The 25764-nt window shown below is 35.6% G+C and overlaps 1 protein-coding gene across 1 annotated transcript in view; it reads left to right on the top strand.

Moving 5' to 3' along the window:
- The window catches only part of LOC145676544 (ubiquitin carboxyl-terminal hydrolase 4-like), a 76203-nt gene that overhangs the window by 17727 nt on the left and 32712 nt on the right, over positions 1-25764 (top strand). Inside the window, 2 exon segments of the mRNA XM_081747375.1 lie at positions 5778-5976; positions 10550-10627. Coding sequence (XP_081603501.1) covers positions 5778-5976; positions 10550-10627 — 277 coding nt within the window.

Below are 25764 nucleotides of genomic sequence, written 5' to 3'. Positions count from 1 at the left end.
TATATATATCTGGTTGCGTCTTAGGTGAATATGTATCTAGTTGCACTAGAATACCGCCTCGTAGACCACAGAACTTAATAACGGAACTACTAGAAAATGAAAAATTCACTCATATTATAGTTTAGTATTTTTGTTAGTTTTCCCTTTCTACCTTTGTCCTGAAAATTTAATATTGCCCGAAATATAACGGCTAGAGGTGTGATATGCTGTTAGTGGAAAGTGACTACGGTAAGATTTTAGCTATTTTATTTTGATGATCTTTACTTTCAGAATATTATTTCATTAGCTTAAAATTGCTATGAACTATTAATTCTACTGACTTTTACAAATAGACAGTAATACAACTACATGATTTTATTTAGTAAACTCCACTGTAAAATATGAGTTAAAACTTTTAAAGTATATATTCCTATGTAGAACAGATTCCCATATACGAAGTGATCAGCAGGAGGTCTAGATAATAAGAAATGTAAGCTCATTGGCTATCTACTGCAGCACTGCCCTTGGTTGCTATTAACTGAGGGAAAAATAGAAGTAGAACCTTCAAGACGACGACACTGAATTCAACTTCTGGACAGCGAAAAAAAAAAAAAGTATGCTACGAAATGTCAATGGAAATCCTTGTTAAGTTACCATTTCTAGGGTTTAGAAGGTAACAGAAAATAAGTCAACAGAACTGTAAAATTTACTTTTTCTGTATTAAGCTCTACCTGTTTTTTTAAAAGGCTACTATATATAATTTTCTTTGGTAAAGAAGATTGTCAACCAAATTAACGTTTACATGAAGGAAATCATAATGAAGTGTGAAATGACTTTATTTCTCGAAGTTTGGTTGTGCTTCGGTTTCTGGTTTACCGCATCAGTCCACTAATAAGTCCGGTCGTAGACTAGCCACACATGAACTATTATGTTTCGACAGTGCGTAATAGATATTCAGTGAACACAACCTCATAAATATCTGTTAGGATTGAATGTGATCTGTTTATATATATATATATATATATCTTGAGGAATGGAAGGAAAGGATCAGTTATGTCCTACACTATATCTTCCAGATGTGCGAACTGAAAGGAGTGAAAAAGTCACAGCATCTATAAACTTTACAAATTAGTGAAATATTTCAAGGAGGGTTTCGTTTATAGCCTGCGGTAACAGTCAAGGTGAATTGTCCGAAAGGAAACCGAACATGTACATTCATGTCCAAAATGATTGTCGCATATCTATAACTGTCTTCTTGTAAGAATATAATTTGATAATGATTTTGTAGGGTACTTTTAACACTGATATTATGTGTATAATCAGGAAATGTATATTTGTGGTAAATTTCATAGGAAAAGAATTATAAATACGAAAATTAGAGAGTAAAACAAAATGTTGCTAGACAAGAAAGCTTTATTTTCGTTTTACTGTTCTTATTTACTGCTCTTTTGACATGAAATTTGCCGTATACATGTCTTTGCCGATTATACATATACTAACATTATAAGAAATACCAGGCGAATTCGTTATCAAATTATATTCCTACAACAACATATTTATAGACATGCGACAATAATTTTTGACATGAGTGTACATATCAACGAAACTGCCGATCACTTCCAGTGTCGCGTAGGAATTCTTCTCAAACGTTTCAATGCTGATAGCATTATCGTGTCTGTGTCATTCTGAGAACGGTGGAATGAAGTTATTTCAAATTGGGCAGGACATTTACAGTAACTTTGAAAATGTTGCAGAAAGTATATGGAAAAGAATGCATGAACTGAATCCAGTTTGGTTTCCGGTTTCAAAGCGGGAAGAACATACATCGGAAACTAGGTAAAATCTCCATGCCCTTCAACATCATGAAGTGATGTTCATGTTAAGTAAGTGCACGATGTTGTGCTAGAAAATCATCATTCGACCGTCCGCGAAATAGCTGAAGAAGCAGAAATCATTAATCGTCCTGTAATGTGATCTTAGTTGGAAAACTGAACATACATCTTGTTTGCTGCAAAATTTGTTCCATAGTTGCTAGCAAATGAACAAAAATACGTGCGAAAATCTATAAAGATTTTTCAATCGTGCAAAGACGAGAACTTGTTAAGGAAGAAAAAAAGAAAAAAAAATCTATGGGTATGACGTTGAAGCAAAGGCACAGTCATTCCAATGGTTGGGAAGATCTGCCAAGACCCCTAGAAAACATGTCAAAGTCGCTCAATCGTTAAACTAATGGCCATTTTCTCTGGTCTTGTGTCGAACGCGTGTGTCTTTAGGTCATGTGGTCCCGGATTTGATTCTCGGTTGGAGAGCACAAAATATTAATTTCACAGTTGTTCATTTCCATTAATCAACCTCCTTTAGCCTAAAGGATATAACTGGAACGTTAAACTTTTTTTTTTTTTTGCAGTGATGCTTATTGTTTTCATTAATTTTTGTGGTGGGTGTAATTTTGAATATCCCACGTGATCAAACCATCAACAAAGAATATTGTTTAGAAGTGATGAGGCATTTGAGGGAGGTTGTGAGGAACAAGAGACCAGAAACTTGAAAAAATAGAACATGAATGCTGCACCGTGACAATGCTCCTATCCATTCGTCGCTCCTCATTATACGGAGTTTCTGCCGGCAAACAATGCGATTTGGCCTGATTTGGTACCTGTTTACTTTTTCTTGTTCCCTGATTTGAAATCCGCTCTGAAAGGTCGCCGTTTCTAATCCATAAGAGAGATAATTCCAGCATTGCATGACTCTTTCGGAGTGAATTATTAGTAGTGGAAGGAATTATTTCGAAGGAGAAAAAAATTAATATTTCACAGTCTGTAAATTCCATTAAATTTTGAAAGTTCCGTTTCTTTCTAGACAGACCTCGTATGTACACAATATCACTAACAATTTTCTATAACAAGAATCTATAATCTCTTTACAACTAATAAGAATTTGTGGATAGGTTTCAGTTTAACCTTCAATCTTGCACATATAAGATCTCCAGTATTATTTACTTTACAAACTATAGCTGAACGAGCGAAGAGGGTTTAGTAGCCTCGCAGGGCTCGTTGTTTTCTACCTCTATCACAATTTAGACAAAAAACAAGATACTCGATTCTGGAGCCATGAAACGAGTTGGGGGAGATTCCTAAATGCCTTCCGAATTTATCTCCAAATATCCTAAGAAAAAAATTACCTTAATTAAAAGTAAAATCTAACAAAAGCAAATAATTTTTAATAAATAATAGTGTTACAGTTTCAGCAATGTATCATTGGCTTCATCAGACACATTGTGAAATAAAATCTAAATGCTGCAGCGTATATATCTCAGAAAATGAGAGGTAATCATTTCTAATAGGGATGGCCACAACCGGTTCCTGGTGGAGCCGGTTTTCGGCTCTGAACGGGACCGGTTTTGAAAATCGGATCTCCAAGATCCGGTTCCGCAAGGAACCGGAACTTTATGGACATCCCTATGCTAAACCCGAGCTGCTGGCAGGCTGTGAACAGTGTGGTAAATGAAATGGTGAAAGCGACAGGCAGGCGCCCAGACGGCGGCCGCTTGTCTCATTTGGCTAAATAAACTGGGTAACGGGCAAACTCATTGGCTAAACAGGCAAACTGTCAAACTCATTTGGCTAAACACCCACTGGTGGACGAAAATTTTTTTCTCTGGGGCACAAGCGGGTCTGGGCGGGGACGACGACAAGCGCGTGGTCCTATTTGCAGTGTTTTGAAGTTGAACTTTTTGCCTCCTTGAAGGATCTTTGGGAGCTTTCGGATCCAGGTCTGGAACCGGTTTTGAAAACTGGATCTCCAAGAATCGGTTCCTGCCGGAACCGGAACTTTGTGGCCATTCCTAATTTCTAAAAACCAATAAGACCCTTTTCATTTTCAACAACTTTTAATTCCATACAGATCTCAACATTTAGTGATAAAAGTTTCATTTCTCCTTTAAGAATTCAAAGTTTTAGTAGGCACAAATGAGTTACTCTATAGATTCCTCAATACGCTTTTTTTTTTTTTCTATTGAAAATCTTTCTCCACAAATTATGCATATTCAGCGTGCTGTTCCAATTCATCAGGTTTTCTCTCTTCTCTTCGTATCAATTCCGCCTCTATTTTCTTATAGTGTTTCTTCTTTCCCTTTCCATACCTTCCACACCTTCTTAGTCGGCTTCGTGTCCTTTGTCTCTCACATGCTTGTATACTTGCGTTATTAGCCCTCTTCAATCTAAAATCGTCCTTGTGTTGTTTAATCGTTTCTTCAAACTTCTTCCCTGTTTCTCTTACGTAATTTATTTCGTATTGTTTGCACCTAATCCTACCTCTTCCTAACCCTTTTAAATCTCCGTTTCTCTCCTTCTCTTCCTTTTCAATAAATCTAATATTCTCTCACTGCCTTTCCTGTATATTGTTATTCCTCCTTTCTTCAATAACTTCTTCAGGACTTCCATTTTTCCCTTTTGTTTTCTATTCCAAACCATCTTATGTTTTTCTCCTCTCACTTTTTCCCCCTTCTCTCTCTGCTCTCCTTCAATTTAGCTTTACTGTATCTATTTGCACTACCACACTATCGAACTTCTTTGTCTTCCTTTCTCTCCTTACCTTCAGTATCTATCATTTCTATCCTTTTTTCCATATTGCTAATAAAAATCCTTTTAGCCCCTTCATCTAAATCGCTCCTCCTGTATAAATACACACCTGCTGAGTATTCTTTCCTGTACCACGTTGTTTCAAATCTCCCTTCTACCTTTTTTATTGACGCACGCAAAAAGTTGATTTCACTGTGTTCCTCTAATTCTACCTCTAGGCTTATTCCTTTTCTTTATTGTCGAGAAAAGTTACATTTTTAATACATTATCGTAGTGTTTTGTAACCTTACTGTATTTTTTTTTTTTTTTTTTAAACCGCATTATTTAGTTTGTCTGATACTTACTGTTGCACCTTTCTCCATGTAAACTTAGAACACCACCGCGTTTTGGTTCTAGAACACTTCGTAATTTTTTACCTTGATCTGGAATGTCTGGATTTCTTTCTTGTGTTGGGTAATTTGTGATCCCCATCCATAGACTGTTGTTTAGAATAAGAATCGTAGAAGTCATTGGTCATTGCTGCATTACTACTGAAAAATAAAATAAATCAAATGTTTTTGGCTAAAGAACTACATGTAGGTAAAAATTAATTGAGAATTTGTAAAAACAATGCAGTTAAGTTCCAACAGGCAGGACTTACTATCGTTTATTATACTTCTGTTTCCCAATCATCTTCTTACGTATACTTCCATATCGTATTTGATTTACCTATCATCCTCTGTGAAGTAGTCTTTGCCTGTTAGAAGGATATACAACATTAAAATATATTTTGTGGAAGAACTTGATTTAAATACGGTTGCGAGTAGTGTTCGTCCTAGGTTTGGAACTACATATAAATTAAATAATAATAAGACATGACCAAAGCAAAAACATAATAATGTGTGTTACAGTTTTAGTAATATATTATTGCCTTCATTAGATAATGTCTGATGAAATCAGTGAATGATATGTTGAAAAAGCTGTAACACAGATTAGTAATAAGTATTTGCTGTTTTTACTCAGATTTTATTTTATTTTAAAGTTAAATACTATCTAGATTTGATTAGTTTTCTGGAAAGCCTGGATATTAGGTTTAAATATTTGCTTGAGTTAGAAAGTAGAATACTGATCTGAATTTTAAACATCTATAATAGTGTCCATCACGCTTGTTGATGTGAAATATTTGTGTATCGTCTGTTTTCGGTCACTTTACAATAATGTGTTTTCCTTTTTATATAGGCACCATTGAATCTGAAATGAGAAAGATATTTAAAATTCCCCCCGACGAAGAAGTACATTTATGGAGTTGTTTTTCAACCAATACATATGACCAGCTATCAAATCTGGAAAATACTGTGCAGGATGAAGGTCTTTTCCAGGGCCAGACCTTGATAATAGAGACTAAAGGACCAGATGGCAAATTCCGGAATACTAATGAGTAAGTATATTATCTGCTTTATTTGTTTTCATGTATTTTGTAGTAATAATAAATATTACTTTCAAAGAATATGGGAATTATCGCGGAGAATTCAGATGATTTAAATATGAGAGATTGCTTATTTAGGAGGCAATCGAAAGACGGCACTTATCGTTTTGTCTGATGTATTCTGTGGAGCCCTCGATTGAGTTGAATGATTGTCACGAAGCTTATAATGGTGTACTTTCTAGGGATGATTAGAACTGGTTCCTGAAATATTCGTGTCCCGGGTATAATGGATCCGAGTATCCGATTCTCACTGAATCCAAAACTGGTTAGTCAATTCTAGGTTTTGGATTTGGGTACCAGTTCTTCGGATTCGGATATATACTGCATCGGAATATCAAGTATGATTATGGTATTAATATGCAGCAGAAGTCTTCAATTCTAGAATGAAAGTTTACTCAGGAAGCACACAAATCAGCTTAATATTGTTCAGATTGCGGTCATGCTTAGCTGACCACTGGACATTTTTCTGTAACAAAGAGCCTGATAGTTTATCACGTGCGGAGTTTTTTGGTTCTGCCACGCATAGTTCCATCGTGAGCGCACAATTTGCAAGTGCGGCGTTTATCAGTTTATGTAAAGGAAGAAGTGAATCAGACGAATACACGATTTGATTTGATTTGATTTTGAGTTAGCAACCCTTTCAGCAGCGAGGCTACATGAGGTGTGGATTTAAAGCTTAACGTGGGATTCGAACCACATGAGCTCCCGCTGAGAATAATAGTAACAATAATAATACAACCAGGCCGGTCTCCCACGTCAAAAGGCGCGTCTGCTAACTACTTAACCACGAGGGAGCTCCTTTGATTACACGATATATCATATTGTGCATAATACAACGTGTAAAATTTTTGTTAAATTATAAAAAAAAATAAGGTTATTTTTCTTTTTCACAACCAATTGATAAATATATTTTAGCATTATTATTATTAATGATATATCGGATACGTGTACCAACGCTGACTACCGTAATAGTTGTCAGTCATATTCTGTAAAAGATACAAAATGTTAGTTTTCACTTCCTTGAAGTAGAGATCTTGATCTTTCAGAATATATACATATTTAAACATGCAAAATAATACCTTAGCAAATGGAATTTTAAAGATCACAAACATAGCCATCGAAATTAACGAATTTCGTCACTTTTGAAAGCCTGTAAAGTAAAAGGGACCTTAAACCACTGGATGGCTATAAAATAATTTTCTGAAATAATAAAATATAGCTGGAACTAGAAGCACTTCCTGCCATTCTCTCCGAAAATCTGAAAGTTAGAAAAATTACTCATTTCAAATTCAAATTTCCCAAAAGGTGGCAAGTAAAAAATGTGTTAAGTTTGGGCCTAGATACATTTACTAGTGCTGAAAGAAACTGTGGATTACTCTTTGTGGTTCCCAGTAATGCATGTTTTAGAGACTTTTAAAAACTGTAAAAATAAGGAAGAAAAATGAAAGGTGTATGTAATGTGACCTCACATCTTTATTGAGGGAGATCAACAAAAAGTAAGTTTTTTTTCTTTTCTTTTTTTTAACAGGTCACAAATAAGGTAACCTTTGGTGAAAATACAAAAAAATTTACATGCAGTCGAGCAATCCCTTTTAGATAATTTGACATTGAATAGCTCGATAGAAATGCGTAGCGTCTTTGATAAAGAAAGAAATACTGCACATAGTTTCAACTACTTGTGATGTGGCGACATCATGGTTTGATTCTGTTTATGTAGATGATAATCCAGTGCTAGCACAACTTGAAAGTTGTTATAGAGTATTATTATTTTCTTGCTTGCAATTTTTCTTATTTTTCGTTTTTACTTATTTGTTTATTTATTATTTTTTATTTTTTTTTACAAGATTTTAAGTACTTATTAGTTACTAACACTTACTGATATATGTACAGTCCTGGTCATAGAAACCTAGACGGCCCGTAAAAAAAAGTCCAAAAGATGAACCTAGATACTTACGAATTCCCTATGAATTCTGTATCACGTTGTAAGCCAGATTTTGATTTCTTTTGTACTTTTTGTCATATTTTATTACCTTTTCGTATATGGCACTTACATATTTACTTGACGGCAACGTCCAGATAGTCGAAGTCTGCTCCAAATGATCATGTTACTCTGTAGCAGAATGGAGGGAAAATAATTTCCCTGTAAGCACAGATCTGAAGAACGTAACGATCTATCGTATTGTTTTCGAACTTAGATTTCTTGCCGTCTGCGTTTCTATGACCAGAAGTGTACCTGCCGTGCAGTCAAGACTGTTCACTTTTACAAAGTGCATCGGTGTGCTGTAATGATTCTCCAGTCATTTTCCATGCGTGCTACGTGTCCTGTCGGCGTCCAACTAATTATATATGTAATACTCTGGCATTGCACTTGCGCTGGACATACCAGCATTCCAAAGATTTGTTCTAGGAGTTTTATTGTTTTGCAAATATTTTATATCAATATCATTTCTGTTTTTTATCTGATCTTTTTTTTCAATATTCCGAAAATTATTTTAAACTTTGCGTGCAAGTCTACATTTATGCATCCGAACCAGGGTTGGCAAAAACCATGGTTTTTATTGAAAAAACCAAAAACCAGTTTTTTTTTTTTTTTTTTTTTTTAAATAATTTGCTCTATGTATTTACATCACATATGGACAGAAATAAGTTTGTTTCGCCTTGGTGTTATTATACAACAATTGGGTTACGCTGGAAGGGATTACATAAGCCTAAAGCGAAATCTAAAACGCTTCTCGGCTTACATCGAGAGAAATTGTCCTCTATTTGAACTCGAAACCAGTATTAACTGGCGATACGTCTGCCGACTCACTCACGAAGGACTCCTGATAAAAATACATTGTACTGATCTTTACATACTTGTTAATATAATTGTCAAGAGCCATTTCAGAAGGACAAAAAGATAAACAGTTGCACAAGTGAAACCATTATACAGAATTACATACGGACAGTTTCAAAATACTGCAGAGTACAGAAGAACTAATTTAGTCCAAGTTAGTTTACTACGACTTCTTTAGTCCAAGTTAAAGAAATACAACTACTTAATTTGCATATCAGTAAGGAAAGTGAATAAAGATACGAATTATTTGAATTCACTTTGGTTCTGACCCATTTATACATAAATAGATACCAAAGATACTTCTGATTTCAATAAATGCCTCTGGTGGGGTTTTGTATGACCCTCTCCTCCCCCCCAAAAGTACGGCATTTCGATGTATTTTACCAACAGTAAACATTAATTAACCCTTATCCGGGCAAGCTATTTTTGTAACGTAGACTGCAACTGCGGCCTTACCAACTCTATTAGCCTTACCAACTCGATATGTTCATAACTTTAACTTCGACTAAAGATATAAGAATTCAGAATTTTATGGCATCGAAATATTTATGGTTATTAAGAAATTCGAAGAAAAATATGAAGCTACTGGGCCTGGGAGGCCCCGGTTGCCCGGATAAGGGTTAAACGAAACAAAATTTAGAATTTTTATTTGATTGCAATTGCATAACAATAATAATAAACTATAAAAAAACACAAAAGAAACATTCATAAAGTTACAAAAAGAACAAAAGTTGCTTTTGTAGCATAATCTCTTTGAGTACTGAATGGGGAATTTAGGTCTAAATATAATACGAATAAAATATACGGGAGTGAAACGTGATAACCCACGAATGTGTGTTCAGCAAGATTTTACGAACATTTTTCGTTTTTTGGTTTAAACCATAAAAAAAAAAAAAAAAAAAAAAAAAAAAAAAAAAAAAAAAAAAGCTGGTTTAAACCACCTTGGTTTAAATCAGCCAACCCTGATCCGAACGTTGCTATTGCAGTGATTTTCAGGACAACTGAATATAATCTACTAAACGTCGGGCTCACCTTTACATGTAAATACACGTAGTTATTTTTTGTCAACGAAGAAGCATGATTTTCGTCATTCTAGCAGTTTGGGAAATTTGTAATCTATTGTCATTATTTACTGGATAAGAATATATATTTTGTATGATGTCATTTTATTTGTTTAATTAGTTAATTGAGTTTTGCTGTCTTTGAATTAAAATTTTAAACATTTATTTGATTGTTCTCAGTGCATAAATGGTGTGTCTTACTTTTTTTTTTTTTTTTTTTTTTTTTTTTTTTTTTTTTTTTTTTTTTGTGCATATAATCCAGACTCCCGGTAATTTTTACCTTGAGCAAAATTACGATCATCTGGTGAAGTGAATAAAATGGATCAGTAACCCACTCCGTAGTCGGAAATTTGAAGGTAGAAGTCGCAAGACGTTCGTAATTGAAATTTTGTAGTGTTACCATAATTGTTTGGTAAAAGTGTAGAAAGAGGAAGCTGGCAATTCTCTCCGGCTGTCACGGTAAAAAGAAAGAAAGAAAAAATAGGCCCTTGATATATAGTATATTTGTGAGTTAAAATATAACTCACGTGGCAGTTACTGTGTTAATTGAGTTGTTTTTTCCTTCAGATGTTATTTGTGTTTCTACATTTTGACAAGGAAATTATGCTTGGATTCGTTCTATTTCCAGGCAAAACCGGGGTGTTATTCATAGTTTCGAAATAAAACCTCAGAAACCTCCTGAAGCCCCTCCACCGGAGAAGTTCGTGTAAGTTATTGTAAAATATTCGTAGTAATTTCTTAAATATATCTGTTTTTAACCTTCGACATCAAGTTGTCTTTGATAGATTTTCGTACAGGTACTGTGGGTAAAACAAATGCTCTTAACTCTTATTAAGATTTGGTCACACTGTCTTTAGTAAATGTTTGTGTTGACATTTTGAGGAAATCATATTAGAATATAAATGCGAAAAACGCATGACTTTTCGGCCTGAAAATACCAAGTATTTAAATTACAATACGTTATTAACACTTTTCTTTTGTTTACTCCCTATTTGACTAGGAATGATCTGTAACATACCAAAGTATTTCAGTATTAATTGTCACATTTGCCTATATGTAATAGTTTGTTAGCACAAGGTGCAGTTAGTCACCTTCTAGTGTTATTTCAGAGAAATGGGCAGGATGATAGAACATTTTTTTGGCATATATTTATTAATGTTATAGAATTTATATAATAATAAGTAATCACTCTGCAGAGTACACCCTCTCAGAAGATACTTCTCTCGAAAAGAAGTTAATATTGATTTGTTCTATGTATTACTGATTGGTAATTCCTTAAAATATCCAGTATCAGGGAATCTGTCAATGACAACTTGTGCTTCTGTGTTATCATAAAGCATTGTATTTATTTCTGCAGAGTGTACATATTTTCTGTTTGCAGAGTAATTGTTTTATATATATGATTTCTGATACGGAAAGCATGTATTTTATTTATGAATTTTAGATGAACAGAAATATGAACTTGTCAGATTTTATGTTGTGTTACGTTGGAATGCTTCATTCTCATTTCTTGTATTTGTGAGCTTTGTCGGATCAGTCAAAATCACCTTTTTTTTCACAATGAAATTTTACATATTAGAACATTTTTTTTTTTATAAATCTCACAAATGTTTATAAAAACTAAGAAATAGAACAGTTTCTAATTTTATAAAACCTAAAACTAACCCAATAACATTATTTCTTACGAAGGGACAGCATCTGTGAAATGACTTTGCATATGATGTAGTGTATACTTATGCCTAGTCCCGTCGCTATTAACCCTGGTTTCAGACACTAGAGATCTCTAGTTTGTACGCTGCTAGTTTCCTACCACCTGACGATACTAACTCAGTATTAAGAATTTTATGCCTTTTCCGTGAGTTAATTTTAGCGTACACACTATGCCTCTACTCACCATAACTTGAAATATAGCACAATGGATACTTCATAAACAACAATTAGTAACAGAATTCGCAATTATTCATCTTGTTAATTTACTCATTCCATGGATTTAAGAAAAAAATATCAGTTGGAATTTTATTGCGTATTAGTCATATGTTTTGGAATGACTAGTATTCGCGTATTTAAATCGTGATAGAGGTATGCGGTCTTTGTGATGGGGAAAGCACATATAAGTAGGTACCCCTTCTTGCTTCAGATCATGGTACCAGTGATTCCATTATTTGTTTGCACTAATCGTCCGTTTTATTGACTCGAAGGAATGCCAAGACACGATGGCTTAGCACAGCGTTCATCTCTGGTGCAAATGGTCCCAAGTTAGATAAGGGCCATGAACTTACGGAGAACAGTATCGTGTCGTAGGTTTTCTCGGTATTTTCCCATTTAATTCCACTCTTTTTATATATATATAAAGCTTACATGACTTCAAACATTTCATTTCTCTTTTCTTATAACTTTATTGCACATAAGCAAATCACTGCAATTGTAGCCACCTTTTGCTCGTATATTTCTGTTCACCTAAGATTCACATTGAGACAAATTCAGAAAGTTTATTTATCTATTTTATTGTATAGATTTCATGTTAATTAAATATCGAGAAACAACTTAGATTACTGGAGAAAGGCAGGAGTCTTTTCGGCTTAATGTTGATAACCCAAGGGAAAATATAAGCAGGTTTAAACTAGAGTTGAGGTGCGTTTTCAAAGAAGTCAAAACCTAGAAAATAGAAATGTTATTTATATTATATTTTTATCATGATAGTGTAATTCAGTCCGTAGTGTAAAGGGTTCAGTGGGACATTGAGTGTGTTGTCAAATCCGTGGAATATTCTGCACACGCTTTCGTATTAATCTTACTTACCTTACCTCCTTGCGCTACAGCCCTGGATAGCCTTTGACGTCTTTCATTATTTGCCTCCAATCTGTTCTGTTTTTGCTTTTTACCTTCCATTCTCGATATTTCAGTTTTTCTAAATACAAGGATTCAATTTTTAGTAAGGGCAACACTGCTATACATATACTCGGGAATAAAGCAACCTATTATAATTCGTACCAGCGGTAGGTTAGATGCCGACCCTCCTTCAGAGGACAGAGGTCTTCCTCTCCATGCGCACGCAGCGCCAGGAATTGGAAGGCAGTTCTGAGTGAGTGCTCGCGGAATACAGCCATGTTTACGAAGCAAGATCAGAGGAGCTGGTTGAAAATTGAATGCGCTAGAAGTAGAAATGCAAAACAGTGCTACGAAGTATTGCAAGATGTTTGCGGTGCAAGTGCATTACCATACCGTACAGTAGCAAGGTGGGTCAAAGCCTTTAATGATGGAGGACAAAATGTCACACACACGCCTTGCTCCGGCCAGTCTCCTGTAAGTGAAGATGTGCAGAACGTGAACGCGTTAGTGCTAGAGGATCGGAACGCCACGATTCGTCAATTGGCCAACGATACAGGACTAGCGCATTCGACTGTGCTGAAAATTCTGAAGATGAACCTGGGATTTCTTAAAATCGCCTCAAGGTGGGTTCCACATGATCTGACTGAACAACGCAAGTGGCTGCAATATGATGCCGCTCGAACACATTGGAGAGGCATCAACGTGAAGGTGGGGCCTTCTTAAGGCCGATCATTGCTATTGATGAGACCTGGGCCAGAGTATATGAACCACAGCTGAAACGGCAATCAAACGAGTGGCGTCATCCTGGGTCACCGAGAAAAAACAACAGTTCGGATATACCCCAACCAATGTGAAAGCTATTCTCATCATTGCATACGACTGGGATGGTATAATCATAAACCATACCGTCCCCCAAAGACACACCGTTAGTGCAGAGTACTACTGCAGTTTTTTGCAAAACAATCTGTGAGCAGCTGTAAGACGAAAACGACGCCTCTTCCTGATGAACCCATATATCATTCTGCATGACAATGCAAGGGCACATTCAGCAGGTGCGGTCGCTAATTTGTTGCATCATTGGGGCTGGGAAGTGCTGCATCACTTCCCGTGTTCTCCAGATTTTGAGTCCTTGCGACTACGACCTTTTCCCGAAGATGAAAGAACCACTTCGTGGGACACGCTTCCGTACAGTTGATGATCTCCTCCGGGTGACCCATCGCTCCATCCGCACTATCCAGAGAGTAGGCACTGCCAGCGGCTTCCACATCGCTGCAAACGCGTGATTCACAATGCTGGTGATTACATCGAAGGCCTGTAAAACTTCGAACCGTGTTAGTACTCTGCCTCTCAAGATATACCGTTGTTGCCATTGCTAAAAATCCAACCCTTGTATTTTATAACACCGTCCAACCATCTCTCTTTTTTGTCTGCCTTCCTTTATTTTATTAATTTCCATTGTAGTCTTTCGTTTCCATTGTCAGTGTCTGTCCTACCATCTTATTCATTGTGATTATATAAATTTAACTATATATTGTCCTTTATTATGTCATTAATTTCGTTATTTTTCATCCTCCATGCTTTCTCTTTATTTGTTCATAAACTTTTATTATTCTTTCAAGAATTATAAGATTTCTTTCATTATCTTCTGTAAATGGCCACACTTCTGATCCATATGCTATTATTAGTCATATTAATGTTTTGTAGATTTTCATTTTTTGTGTTCAAAAATTGAATGTTTGCACGTTATTATGTCTTATTTTATTCTTTCTTTAATCGTATCCGTTATGGATATTGTGTGTGTGTGCGATTGTTGGCCGTAAATACTTAAATTTGTCTAGTGTTTCGAATTGTCTTGTATGTTAGGGTTTGTTCCTTGTGTACTTGATATGAAGCTATCATACATATATTTTGTTTTCTTCATGTTGATCTTCAATCCTATTTTATTGACTTTTTACTACAGAGAAGGAAGTATGGTGATCGTAAAAAATAAATAAATAAAAAACATAAATAAATAAAAGATCGACATTTCAACTAATTTAGGCGTTTTATGGCCCCTACGTGACAGAAAGCGGAATTTTGGATGTCTTTCCATCCGTTCGTTCCAATGTAAATATGTTAACTTGCCCAGAGTTAATTTCAGAATTTCATTTCATATTCTCTAGGGTCGTTTTTTGAATTTTCTTCCTCTCCCCCTCCCCCCTCCCCCCAAAAAAGGGTAGTTGTTCTGTTAAGGATAAAAAATCAAAATCATCCATTTTCTCAAACTGCTGTAACGATTTTGTTCATATTTCAAAAATCAGTGTTTCATTAATAATCCTGTAACATGGTATAAATCATTCTTCTACTAAAACTCCAGAAGGGATAGTTTACTCTTCGTGTTGACTCTTATTGAACATTTTTTAATCATCAGAAACGACTTAGGTTATTGTGTTCATATGAATAAATAAATATGTTATTAATAACTTAAATGTATGGCATAGCTCATTTGTTCTGAAAAATTCTAAAGGGGTAGTTTACTCTTCGAACGATTTTCTCCTGAAGGACTCAGGCGATTTTGTTCATATTTCATTAATAATTGAATTTTTTATGCTGGACGCAGTAAGGAATAAGTGCTAAACTTGTCATGATTTGTATCCCCTGCTTTGCAATCTTGATGCCACTTTGAGTAACATGAATAAATCTAATATATACAGGGTGTAACAAAAAGGTACGGAAAATTTCAGGGATGGATTCCTTATGAGTAGACAAGCAAAAAAGTTCCTATGACCATATGTCGGGAAATACATCGTTACAGAGTTACGGCCATTGAGCCGCCCAATGGTGTGAAATAGTCACATTCTGGTCGTCTCTTAATGTGACTCAATTTAAACCTCAATAACTCAGGTTCTAATTAAGCTAGGAAGATTATTTTGTTACCTATATATTTCTGAAGGACGATGCTTTCCGCCGATATGTATTTTATGTATGTGGGGAGTACCACGGCAGACAGGGGAGGGTAATTACGTGCTTTTTTTTTTGCATCAGAATTTTGGGATTTTGGGGATGGCATTCCTTCCCCCTTTGGGTACAATCATAAAATGCATATCGGCAGAAAGCTTCATCCTTCAGGAACACACCGCTATTAAAATTATCTTCCTAGCTTAATTAGGGGCCGAGTTATAGAGGTTTAAATTGAGTCACATTAAGGAGCGACCAGAATGTGACTATTTTACACCGTCAGGCGACTCAATGGCCGTAACTCTGTAACGATGCATTTCCCGACATATGGTCATATGAACTTTTTTGCTTGTCTACTCATAAGGAATCCATCCCTGAAATTTTTGCCGTACCTCTTTTGTTACACCCGATATATATATATATATATATATATATATATATATATAATATACCCTTATCCGCCCGAATGCGTCCTGAGTTGTTTTCTAACCATCATTTGAAATTACTACGAATTTGTTGATTTTGTTTCGTCTTCCTTGCATGTACTCCCTTGTACCTGTTTTACTTAATGCAATATTATTGTTGTTTATGCATTATGTTTGAAATTATTTTTCTGTCTTCATCGTCTACGAAACTTGAATCCTTCTTGAACAGACAAAGTGAAGTAAGTTGAGAATTTCGAACGTAACATTGAATTTACGCCTTTTCTCCAGTATTGGAGTCAGCCGTATTCATTAAATTTACCACGGATTCCTTGATGCTTTTAGTTGAACTTTTGTTTTACCCGGTTGTGGAACGGAGTCCCCAAAAGTCCTCATTTTTATGTTAATTCTTTTTGCAGTTTTTTTTTTTTTTTTCTAATTTGGTCATAATACTTGAAACGTGCCACTGTGTGTGATAATTCATATCCAACATTGTAAGCAGTTTTGTATAGTTCGTTTATGTATTGAAATTTCTCTTTAATCAAATTTTTCATCTATCTGGCTTACGCCAAGGTTACTCTGCGTTTCTAAACTTCCGGTTGAGTGAATTTCTTCGGTTTTTTAAATACAGTAGGAAGTCGAAAATCCGAACTAACGGGACCACAGGTAGTTCGGATTTTCAAATTGCTCGGATTTTCGAAAATGATCAAGAAAATGCTATTTAGGCTTATATATACTGTTCGGTATGCTCTTTTATCGATACAGTGGTTATTCAGTACATACAGTAATTACAATACCGTACGTAAGGCAACTTACAATTAATGTTTCTGAATAACCTGCTCGTACACTAAATTACACTGATCTTGTAAGTCACACTTAAAACTTATAAGCCTAAGAGAAAATAAAAATAACCAGTTGAAAATGCTCCGAGAGCATTGCCAGAACGAACTTAAAAAGAATGGAGAGATGGAGCGGGAAGGATAACTGTCATTGTTCCTAGATATAAATCTTTTTATCTCCACCTTCTTCTCTTTCTCACAAAAATTAGCAAAATATCATCTCTCTATGACTTACAGTTCTCGAGATATGGATGCTTAAATATCTACAAATTAGAACTTTTTGGCCAATATCTGGGAAACGGTGGCCAATTGGCCAGTAGACAGTTAATCAGTAGCCACCGGCTACTATTTGGTACCAAAATGTTCACCATTCTGTTAGGTATTGATCAACACCAATACGATCTCTGTGTGACTTGCGAGTCCCGAGCTATGGCTCGTTAAATATGTAGAAATTGGCCATTTTTTTAGGCCAATATCACGGGAGTGGTAAGTCATAGAGAGATGACATTGGTGTTAATCAATACCTAAGAGTAAGGTGAACATTTTGGTACAGATAATAATTGGTGGCCATTGGCCAAACCAGTTGCCAGTTGGACAGTGGCCATCGGTTACTATTTGGTACCAAAATATTCACCATCCTCTTAGGTATTGATCAACATCAATATAATCTCTCTACAACTTATGGCTCGTTAAATATCTAGAAATTGGCCATTTTTTGGCCAATATCTTGGGAACGGTAAGAGTGACGTGAAAAATTTAATCACTTCCTTTGATGGTTTTTTATGTTCTATCGAATGCAGGGTTCAAAATTTTAAAAATAGCAAATAACAGACAGACGGACAGACATACACACACACAGAGACAGAGAATTCAGTAACGAACTTTTTAAGTTCGTTGAAAATATGTATGACAAACAATTACATATGAATGAACTTTTGTAAAAGCACTGATTTCACACAACGTCGACGGACACACTATTGTTTGTTTATCGCTAGCGTTAAGACAAAATGTAAAAAGCTTCTAGGAACCGCGTTCGGATTTTTGACCTCCTACTGTACCAGTATCATTGTAGGTGCAAATGAAGATATGTATATATTAGAAACAGAACATTTCCTTCGAAGTTACTTGTTTGTTCTTACCTTCTCATAATAGCTTAGTCTCATTATTATGTGACAGTATATCAATTTCTGCTGGATTGTGCATGTCTCTATTAAATTTCGTCAATATGCCAAGATACTTACTTAGGTATGACGAAAATGAATACATACATTAGACTGAAAGAGAACATATTCGGGATGCCAGGAACAACGGTGCCCCAGCATCAGCCCTTTCAAAACACCTGAAATATACAAAGCACAACAACGTTTAATTGTAAGTGATCAAAAAATCTGCACCATTTTATAACACTTTCTTCATTTGAGCGAAGGACTCAAAATTACTAAATGACTAGACAGGCAGATCTTTACTGTCGTCACCAAACATAAAATATAGATACTGTGTAGCAGCAGATAGATTTGAATCACCAGTGTACATATTTTCAAATATTTATTTTATCAACTAATTCCTATACATCCTGTCTCCTCCAAAATCTTTTCTTATTATATCTTATCAAGGCTGACGGCTGTAGCGACAATTCGAGGTTTAACGTGTTGCTTTAACTTAACTACATGATTCAGAAGAGTACAGTGAATACCTTTTGGGTTTTTGAGGAAGAAGTTTAGAGTAAGGAAGAAAAAAGGACGAATGAGAAAAGGTGCCTAACGTGGAATTCCACAATATATTATAGGAGTTCTTAAGTCAAGACGTCTAAAATGAGTTGAAAAGTCTAAAGCTCGCCATACACGCGGCAAGTTGGTCGCTTAGCGACCGGCAATTTGGTCAATGGGCACTCAGATTGCCGGTCAAAAGTATTTTTGTCCTAGCAATCAAGTACGCAATTTGTACTTCTTAGTTCATAAGGCGCCAGCTACTGAGTGGAATCTGTGGTTTGTGGTGCTTTGCGCATGCGCAGACACTCAGTAGTCGCTCGATACTTGGTGAATAAAATGAAATTTCTGTCGATCAAACCATCGCCAGGCGATGACGGGATTGCCTGCAATCTAGTTGAATTGGCTCCATATACAGAGTTTTATTCGTGCAATCTTTTTGCCTATCGACAAAATTGCCAGTCGCTAGGCGACCAGGTATATGGCCAGTTTAAGAGGTGGGCCGGTAAACAAGGCCTTGGGGATGTCAGTCGTGGCTGAACTGGTTTTGCAAAGGATAAAATCCATTGACCTTCTTCGTTTATATGATCAACCTCGAAATAACATTTCTCTTTTACTTTAACTTTTAATGTTGGTTAGTATTGAGCTATATTCTCTTAGGACTAGACGAGAACTCATGCATAGCTCGTGGTTTCTGAAATTTACCTTATTTTTAAGTTAATCTGTGCGGCTTCGAAACTGTGACATGTGTATATGAGCATCATGACCTCAGCCTTTGGAAGAGTAATCTTCGGTGTTACTCATTATTAGCAGTTATTAGAATAACTTTATTTATTTAAATTACTACAAATACTGTATCGGGGTAATTATTACGGTTGTATGTGATCATCAGGATGAATGGTTAGTTTTTCATAATATGTATAAAGGTAACCAAGAAAGTTCTGTCGCTTTTTCACCCACCACCTTCGAACATCGCTATGTCACCTAAGACTTACCTGGAAGATCAAAAATAGTCTTCATCAGCATCGATGACCTTCTGCCAACGTTCTGGAACGCCATTGGTTCCATTCCGGAAGAACTTAGTGGGCCGTGAAGCGAAGAAGGTATCAAGTGCATTTTGCACATTTACTAGGGATTTGAACTGGCGTCCTCTAAAGGTGATTGTCCAAGGAATGAAACAGGTGATAATCGGATGGTGCAATGTCCGGGGAGTATGGTGGATGCAATAGTGTTTCCCATTCAAGGAGTAGAATGGTGTCCCGAGTCACCCTAGCCACGTGGGGCTTAGCGTTGTCCTGTAACAGGAGAACCCCTTTGCGATTCAGAAGTGCTGGCTCCAGAGCTTTGAGTTTTTCTTGAACACGGCTCAACTGCTGACAGTACACAGCTGCATTGATACTCTGACCAGCTGGTAGCAGTTCACGATGTACGATTCTGCGAGCAGTCCTCTAAACACACAGGAGGACCTTCTGTTGCAGTGCTGGTTTCGGCTGTTTTGGAACAGATTCATGGGATGCTAACTAATGATGACAACTCCGTGGAGCTTCGTACAGGACCCACTTCTCATCACATGCCAACACCCTGTCCAGAAATGGCTCCTTCGTCAAACAATACAGAAAAAAAAAAAAAAAAAAAAAAAAAAAAAACAGAGGTGTCTGCTTGCGTTACCTTCTAGCCCGGAGTTAAATCATGTGGGACCCATCGACCAGACTTGTAGTGCTTCCCAAGTTGATGGAGGTGCTGTCGAATGGTTTCTCCATTCAACCTGAATTGTAGTCCCAGTTCCTCACATGTCTGGCCACTGTTCACCTCAACTTCTGCTTGAAGATCATTTTGTACATGTGTTGGTATTCCGGCACGTGGCGAGTCTTCGAGTGTTTCGTTACCGTTCTTAAACTTGTTTATTAACAGCTGCACTGTCCACGTAGTCAGGACACCTTCACCAAAGGCCTGGCATATATTCCACCCCGCTGCAGTGGCGTTTGATCCCAGTTTGAACTCGTACAGCATACACGCCTTTATGACGCTCTGTGGAGGTCCCATGTTCACTCTGTTCTTAAGCAAGTTCACGGTGTAACCGAACTGCCACAACCAGGTAGTATATTGGATATACCCCACCAACAATTGATCTTTGCCGTACCTCCATTCGCATTTAACTCACAGTGTGAGCGCCAGTGGAACTCAAACCTCCACAAAAAGCGACAGAACTTTCTTGGTTACCTTATAAATAAAATTATAATTTTAAAAAATGTAACATGATAGAGCGTTCCCCATATTATTGATAGTTTTAGGCATTGAAGTGTGGAAGAAAAAAAATAGATCAATCTAACCTATACTGCGCTGCAAGGGAATAGAAAATTTGTTAGGTTTTGTACAGAAGGCCATGTGTCCGCAAAAGAAGTGCATAATACATGTGCATATCAGACACAGCAAAACTGAAATGGAAGAAGTGACTTCTGTTGAGCACGTTCCTACTTTGTCTGCATTAATTGTAATTGTAATTCTTTTCAGTGCAAGAAAGGGAATTGCATGTAAAAAAGAACATTGGTAACATAAAATGTGTGTATATCTTAGATTAGGGCAAGTTAGTAGAAATAATTTTATCTTTATTCACAAATAAAGGCGAAAAACCGGTAAGCTTATAAGGTTATCGGTAATTTTGAAAAGAAGAAGAGAAGACGTGTGTTCAGCTGGTCCGTAAGTATCCAAAGTTGCTTTTAAAAGAAGATACAAGAAAGAACCATAGCAATATATTTTATATATGTGTATTTTACAGAGAATATTGGAAAGAAAATATGTGAACATAGAATGTGTAGTCTTTAACTAACATTTACTTTCAAGAATATGTAGCTTAACTCACTAGTATAAATTAATATGTGATCTTCAAGTTTGTAGCAAATAACGTATTATTATCAAAAGTTAGTATTTTTGTATACCTCGTGCAGAATAATACATCACTTCAACAATTTGAATGCATGATCAAAGTGGGTTACACTTTTCACCCAAAAGTACTGGAATTAAACCGAAGAACTTTAACTCGGCAATCCTGACCGAGAAGGTCTTGCCTCTCACGTTTGTACATCTCAAAATATGAGTCATTTCAATAAAAAATAATAATAAATAAATAAATAAATAAATAAAAACCCTCCGAACTTTAAAACAATTTGTCATTTCTATGGCGATATACGAAAATTGTATACATAGTTCTGCGCGGTAAGCTTGTTTTGTTATTTGTTGTAAATTTGTAGAGCTATGTAGATTTGTAGGTAAATTTGTAGAGCTAGCTATATCTTTCGTATAAATGTGCTTTTGTAATAAGAAATCAAATTATCAATTTTAAGGTTTTTTGTTACTATTAGTATTATTTTGTATTAATTCTTATTCTTTTTTCAGCAATTTGAAATTACTTTTCTTTTATTAGTGACAAAGTGATGAGAAAAGTTTTTTCTTATATTGAAAGCTAGATCATTTTGCCATATTTTGAAAAATTAATCAATATTTTAAAGTATATGACTTCTGTGAAAGAAAGTGTACTAAATCTTGATTATGTAAACTAGAGTGAGACAGTTTTTGAGATTATTCACAAATCGAAAATAATAAATGCGAAATATTGCAATACACTCTCTGTAACCCAACCATTTCTTGCACAGGGGGCGCCGAGTTATCGAAACTTCCGGATTAATGCAAATGTTGAAAATTTTATTAGGTGATATTACAAATACAATTTAATACTCAATTACTACGGATGTAGTCACAAATGCAGAATACAATAAAAAATACAAATTGAATGCAGATATCTGTACAATACAGTACAGGATACAGTATACATAGTTTGAATGTCTTAGTATGGACGTTTCGAAATATGTTGTTAATTTTTCTTTGTTTTTGTGAAGATACTCTTCGAAGCATGCTTTGTTACACAATGTCTTCACGCCCTAGTAATAACAACAATATTGAAGAAAAATAAAGAAGAAAACCTTTTGAGGGCCGGATTATCGAGTGTATAGTGTATTTCATTTGTCTTACGCTTCAGACGTTACTGTACACAATACATCTTACATAAAACGTGATAATTTGCAAACTTTAATCTTTAGATTAATTAGCCTGATTTCGCATGTAAACCGTTTGCCGCAGGGCCAATTCTCAGCCAAATATAGTTATTTTCTACTGGCAGTGGATTAGATACCGTTAGACGACAAACAAACAAACAAATAAATAAATAAATAAAATAAACGTATACACAGAATTAAACATACATCCAGAATATGTCTGACTTTCTCACATTCAATGAATAGCCTCTGGGGGTTGAGGAGAACCGAAAATGTCAAATATTTTTCAATAAAAATTTGGGAAAAGAGAGATAGATATGAAAAATTAAATGAAATCTTTCAGTTTTATGTTCTATGAGTCTCCCATGTAGGGTAAAGGAGACTGTGATGATGAGAATGAATGAAAATTGTGCAATGAAGGTAGAAGGAATTGGGAGAACCTCGAGAAAACTTACGCATACAGCGTTTGTCCTCCACAAAGATCACGTGGCACGATCTGGGATCGAACAAGGGATTACACGCACCGCAGCGCCATTAGAGAGAGAGAAAATAAAATATTCCTTGGAATGTTTGTAACAGGAATGTAATCGCACTTTTATCATACGACCCCGTATTCCCAAATTAAATGTCAGAATGACACTGACTCCAGGCTAGCATTCTAGCAAAGTACATTAAAAAAGTGTACTATAGAGATAATTTTGTTTTAGTTGTCTTATATAGAATTGTTCCCAGAAATGATATGTATCTTCACATTTCTTCTATTGGTGGTATTCCACGAAACAAGACACAAGGCAAACCAGCTTTTGTTTTCCATGCTGTGCGTTCTGGTTCTTCCTTTGTTCAATAACCCTCTTCCACTCCATCCCACTCCGTTCAAACTACGCGGACCAAGAATACTCATACATGCGATATTGAAGAAGAAACGTTTTCAATCACAAATTGTTGTTTAGCGTCAGAAAATAAATATTCGTGTAAAGTATGTACGTTTAAAAGAATAGGTATTTTTGTCAAAAAGAAGTCACAATTTTCTGCCTTCGTAATCGAAGAAGAATAAAGTTAGTTATGTATGCTAATGTCAGTAGGCGTCAATTGCAAGGCATCTGTATATACGTAGTTGAAAAGCTAGAGTTAATTGCAAAATGTAGTTATAAGCTGGAGTTAATTGAAAGTGTAGTTATCAGTCTTGAGTTCTTTGGTAAGAATATTACTGGTATAACTCAAAATAGATTTCACATTCCAGCAGTTTTACTTTTTAAAAGTTACTTCGAATATCGAACGGTTGGCACTAACATTTTATTTATTTGACGTGCCAAGTTGAAGATTAGTTAGTCTGTGCTGTAAACAAAGGTAACCATTCAAATTTACATGTATTACACCAAGCAAAACTTGGAGAATGCGAAAGGCAATAGAGCACAATCAGTTGCGAATATCGTTACTTGAACATTTAAAAATGTATTCTGAGAATTCATCCAGCTCAGTTAAAGTAGATATTGTATGAGAGTGTAGAGAAAATGTGTGAAAGAACTTTGGAAGATGGTTTGCTACACTTGTTGGAAGAAAAGTTTTCATTAACGTGGGCGAAAAAAAAAAAAAAAAAATCGACGACGCTGGCTCACAATCATTATATATTTAAAATTATATATACGAACATTTAAGAATATTAAATTGAATAATTCAAAACTCCAAAATATTCTATAAATGAAACTATGGAAGCAAGCTGTAGTTCTTAATTCTTTCTTTTGTTTGATAGCGGACGATGCATAGAACTTTTCGTGTAATTCTGTTCAAAATTTCTCGTTCGTTTCTTCGAAGCTGAAAAAAAAGAAATACGTCATAGTTATGAAATTGAAAATATGACCCTCATCTGAAAATTGGCACTTTTCCTGTAATGTTATTTAATGTAAAATTGTAAATATGTCTTATTTGATAGTTTCTAATCTTTTTATCAGTTCAGTTGATGTATGATCCTTCCATTCGTCACTTCCTCCGTAAACACTGGAGAACCTAAGTCGTCTTGCTCTGATGATTTTGTTGCATCAATTCCATGTGTAGGTTGTTTATTTGGTAAATTTCCTCTATATGTGCCGTTTATTACTTCGTGAATTGTTTCCGTCGTACAAGTACTGTCCGACCTCTGCCTTCTGTAGTGTCCGGCTGCTGTATTTTTCCACTCAACAGGTCATATGCCTCCACGTAGGCTTTTTTGTTCCTCCACTACTTTGCTTTTATAGTTAATCCATGTTTCCTTAGATTTCTTTACTTCTCTGTTTACTAGGTTCACAAATTCCCTGTATTGTACCTCATTACTTTGTATTGTGTGCTTCAATTAATTCAAAATTTCCTCTTGTTGTCCAAGGCTTACATAGTATTTTGTTTACCCCTACACTCGATTGTTGCTGTTACAACACTTTTCGTCCGTCTTTTACATTTTCGTTCAGTTCTTCTGTCTGGTTTGTTGCTTTTTGTTCCTTACAAACCTTTCTTGAATATTCCGAAAATATATTTCCTTACCTTCCCAATATTCCTTGTTCTGTTGGGTCTTGAAATTCTTGATATTGAAATCAATATTGAAACCGGAAGTATTAGTAGATTTCAGCCACTTCCGGTTTTGGTATTATTTTGCGGATGCTGATGATAGGTTGTCTTGGTGAATCGACTGCAACAATCACTTTTCGCTATCTTTTACTGTTTTCGTTCTATGGCGATCAACTTTGAAACCGGAAATGGTTGATTTCCACCACTTCGAATTTAAATAAAGGGTTAATGGAGGAGATGATAGCTATTCCGGGGACGCTAATTCGATTTCAGAAAATTGCTTCTCAGTATCTCTTACCGTTTTTGCTCTGATATCGGTGACAGACAGACGGACATAGTCGTTCTATAAGATTTCCAACATATACGTATACCGTACCATAGTTTGGAAGTAATAATAACTAAAACTAACTCTATAGCCTATGGTACCCAGAGATTCAATGCCGCGTTCACAAAAGCTCTCCACTGACTTCTACCCTTAGCCAACTGGATGCAGTTTCTACTTTGTATTCTTATTTCTGCGAGATCC

The sequence above is a fragment of the Thermobia domestica genome, unplaced genomic scaffold, assembly GCF_964235325.1.
Source record: "Thermobia domestica unplaced genomic scaffold, izTheDome1.hap1.1 HAP1_SCAFFOLD_208, whole genome shotgun sequence".
NCBI classification, from domain to species: Eukaryota; Metazoa; Arthropoda; class Insecta; order Zygentoma; family Lepismatidae; genus Thermobia; species Thermobia domestica.
Note: the sequence above shows the minus strand (reverse complement) of the source record. Positions and strands in the feature narration are given on the sequence as shown.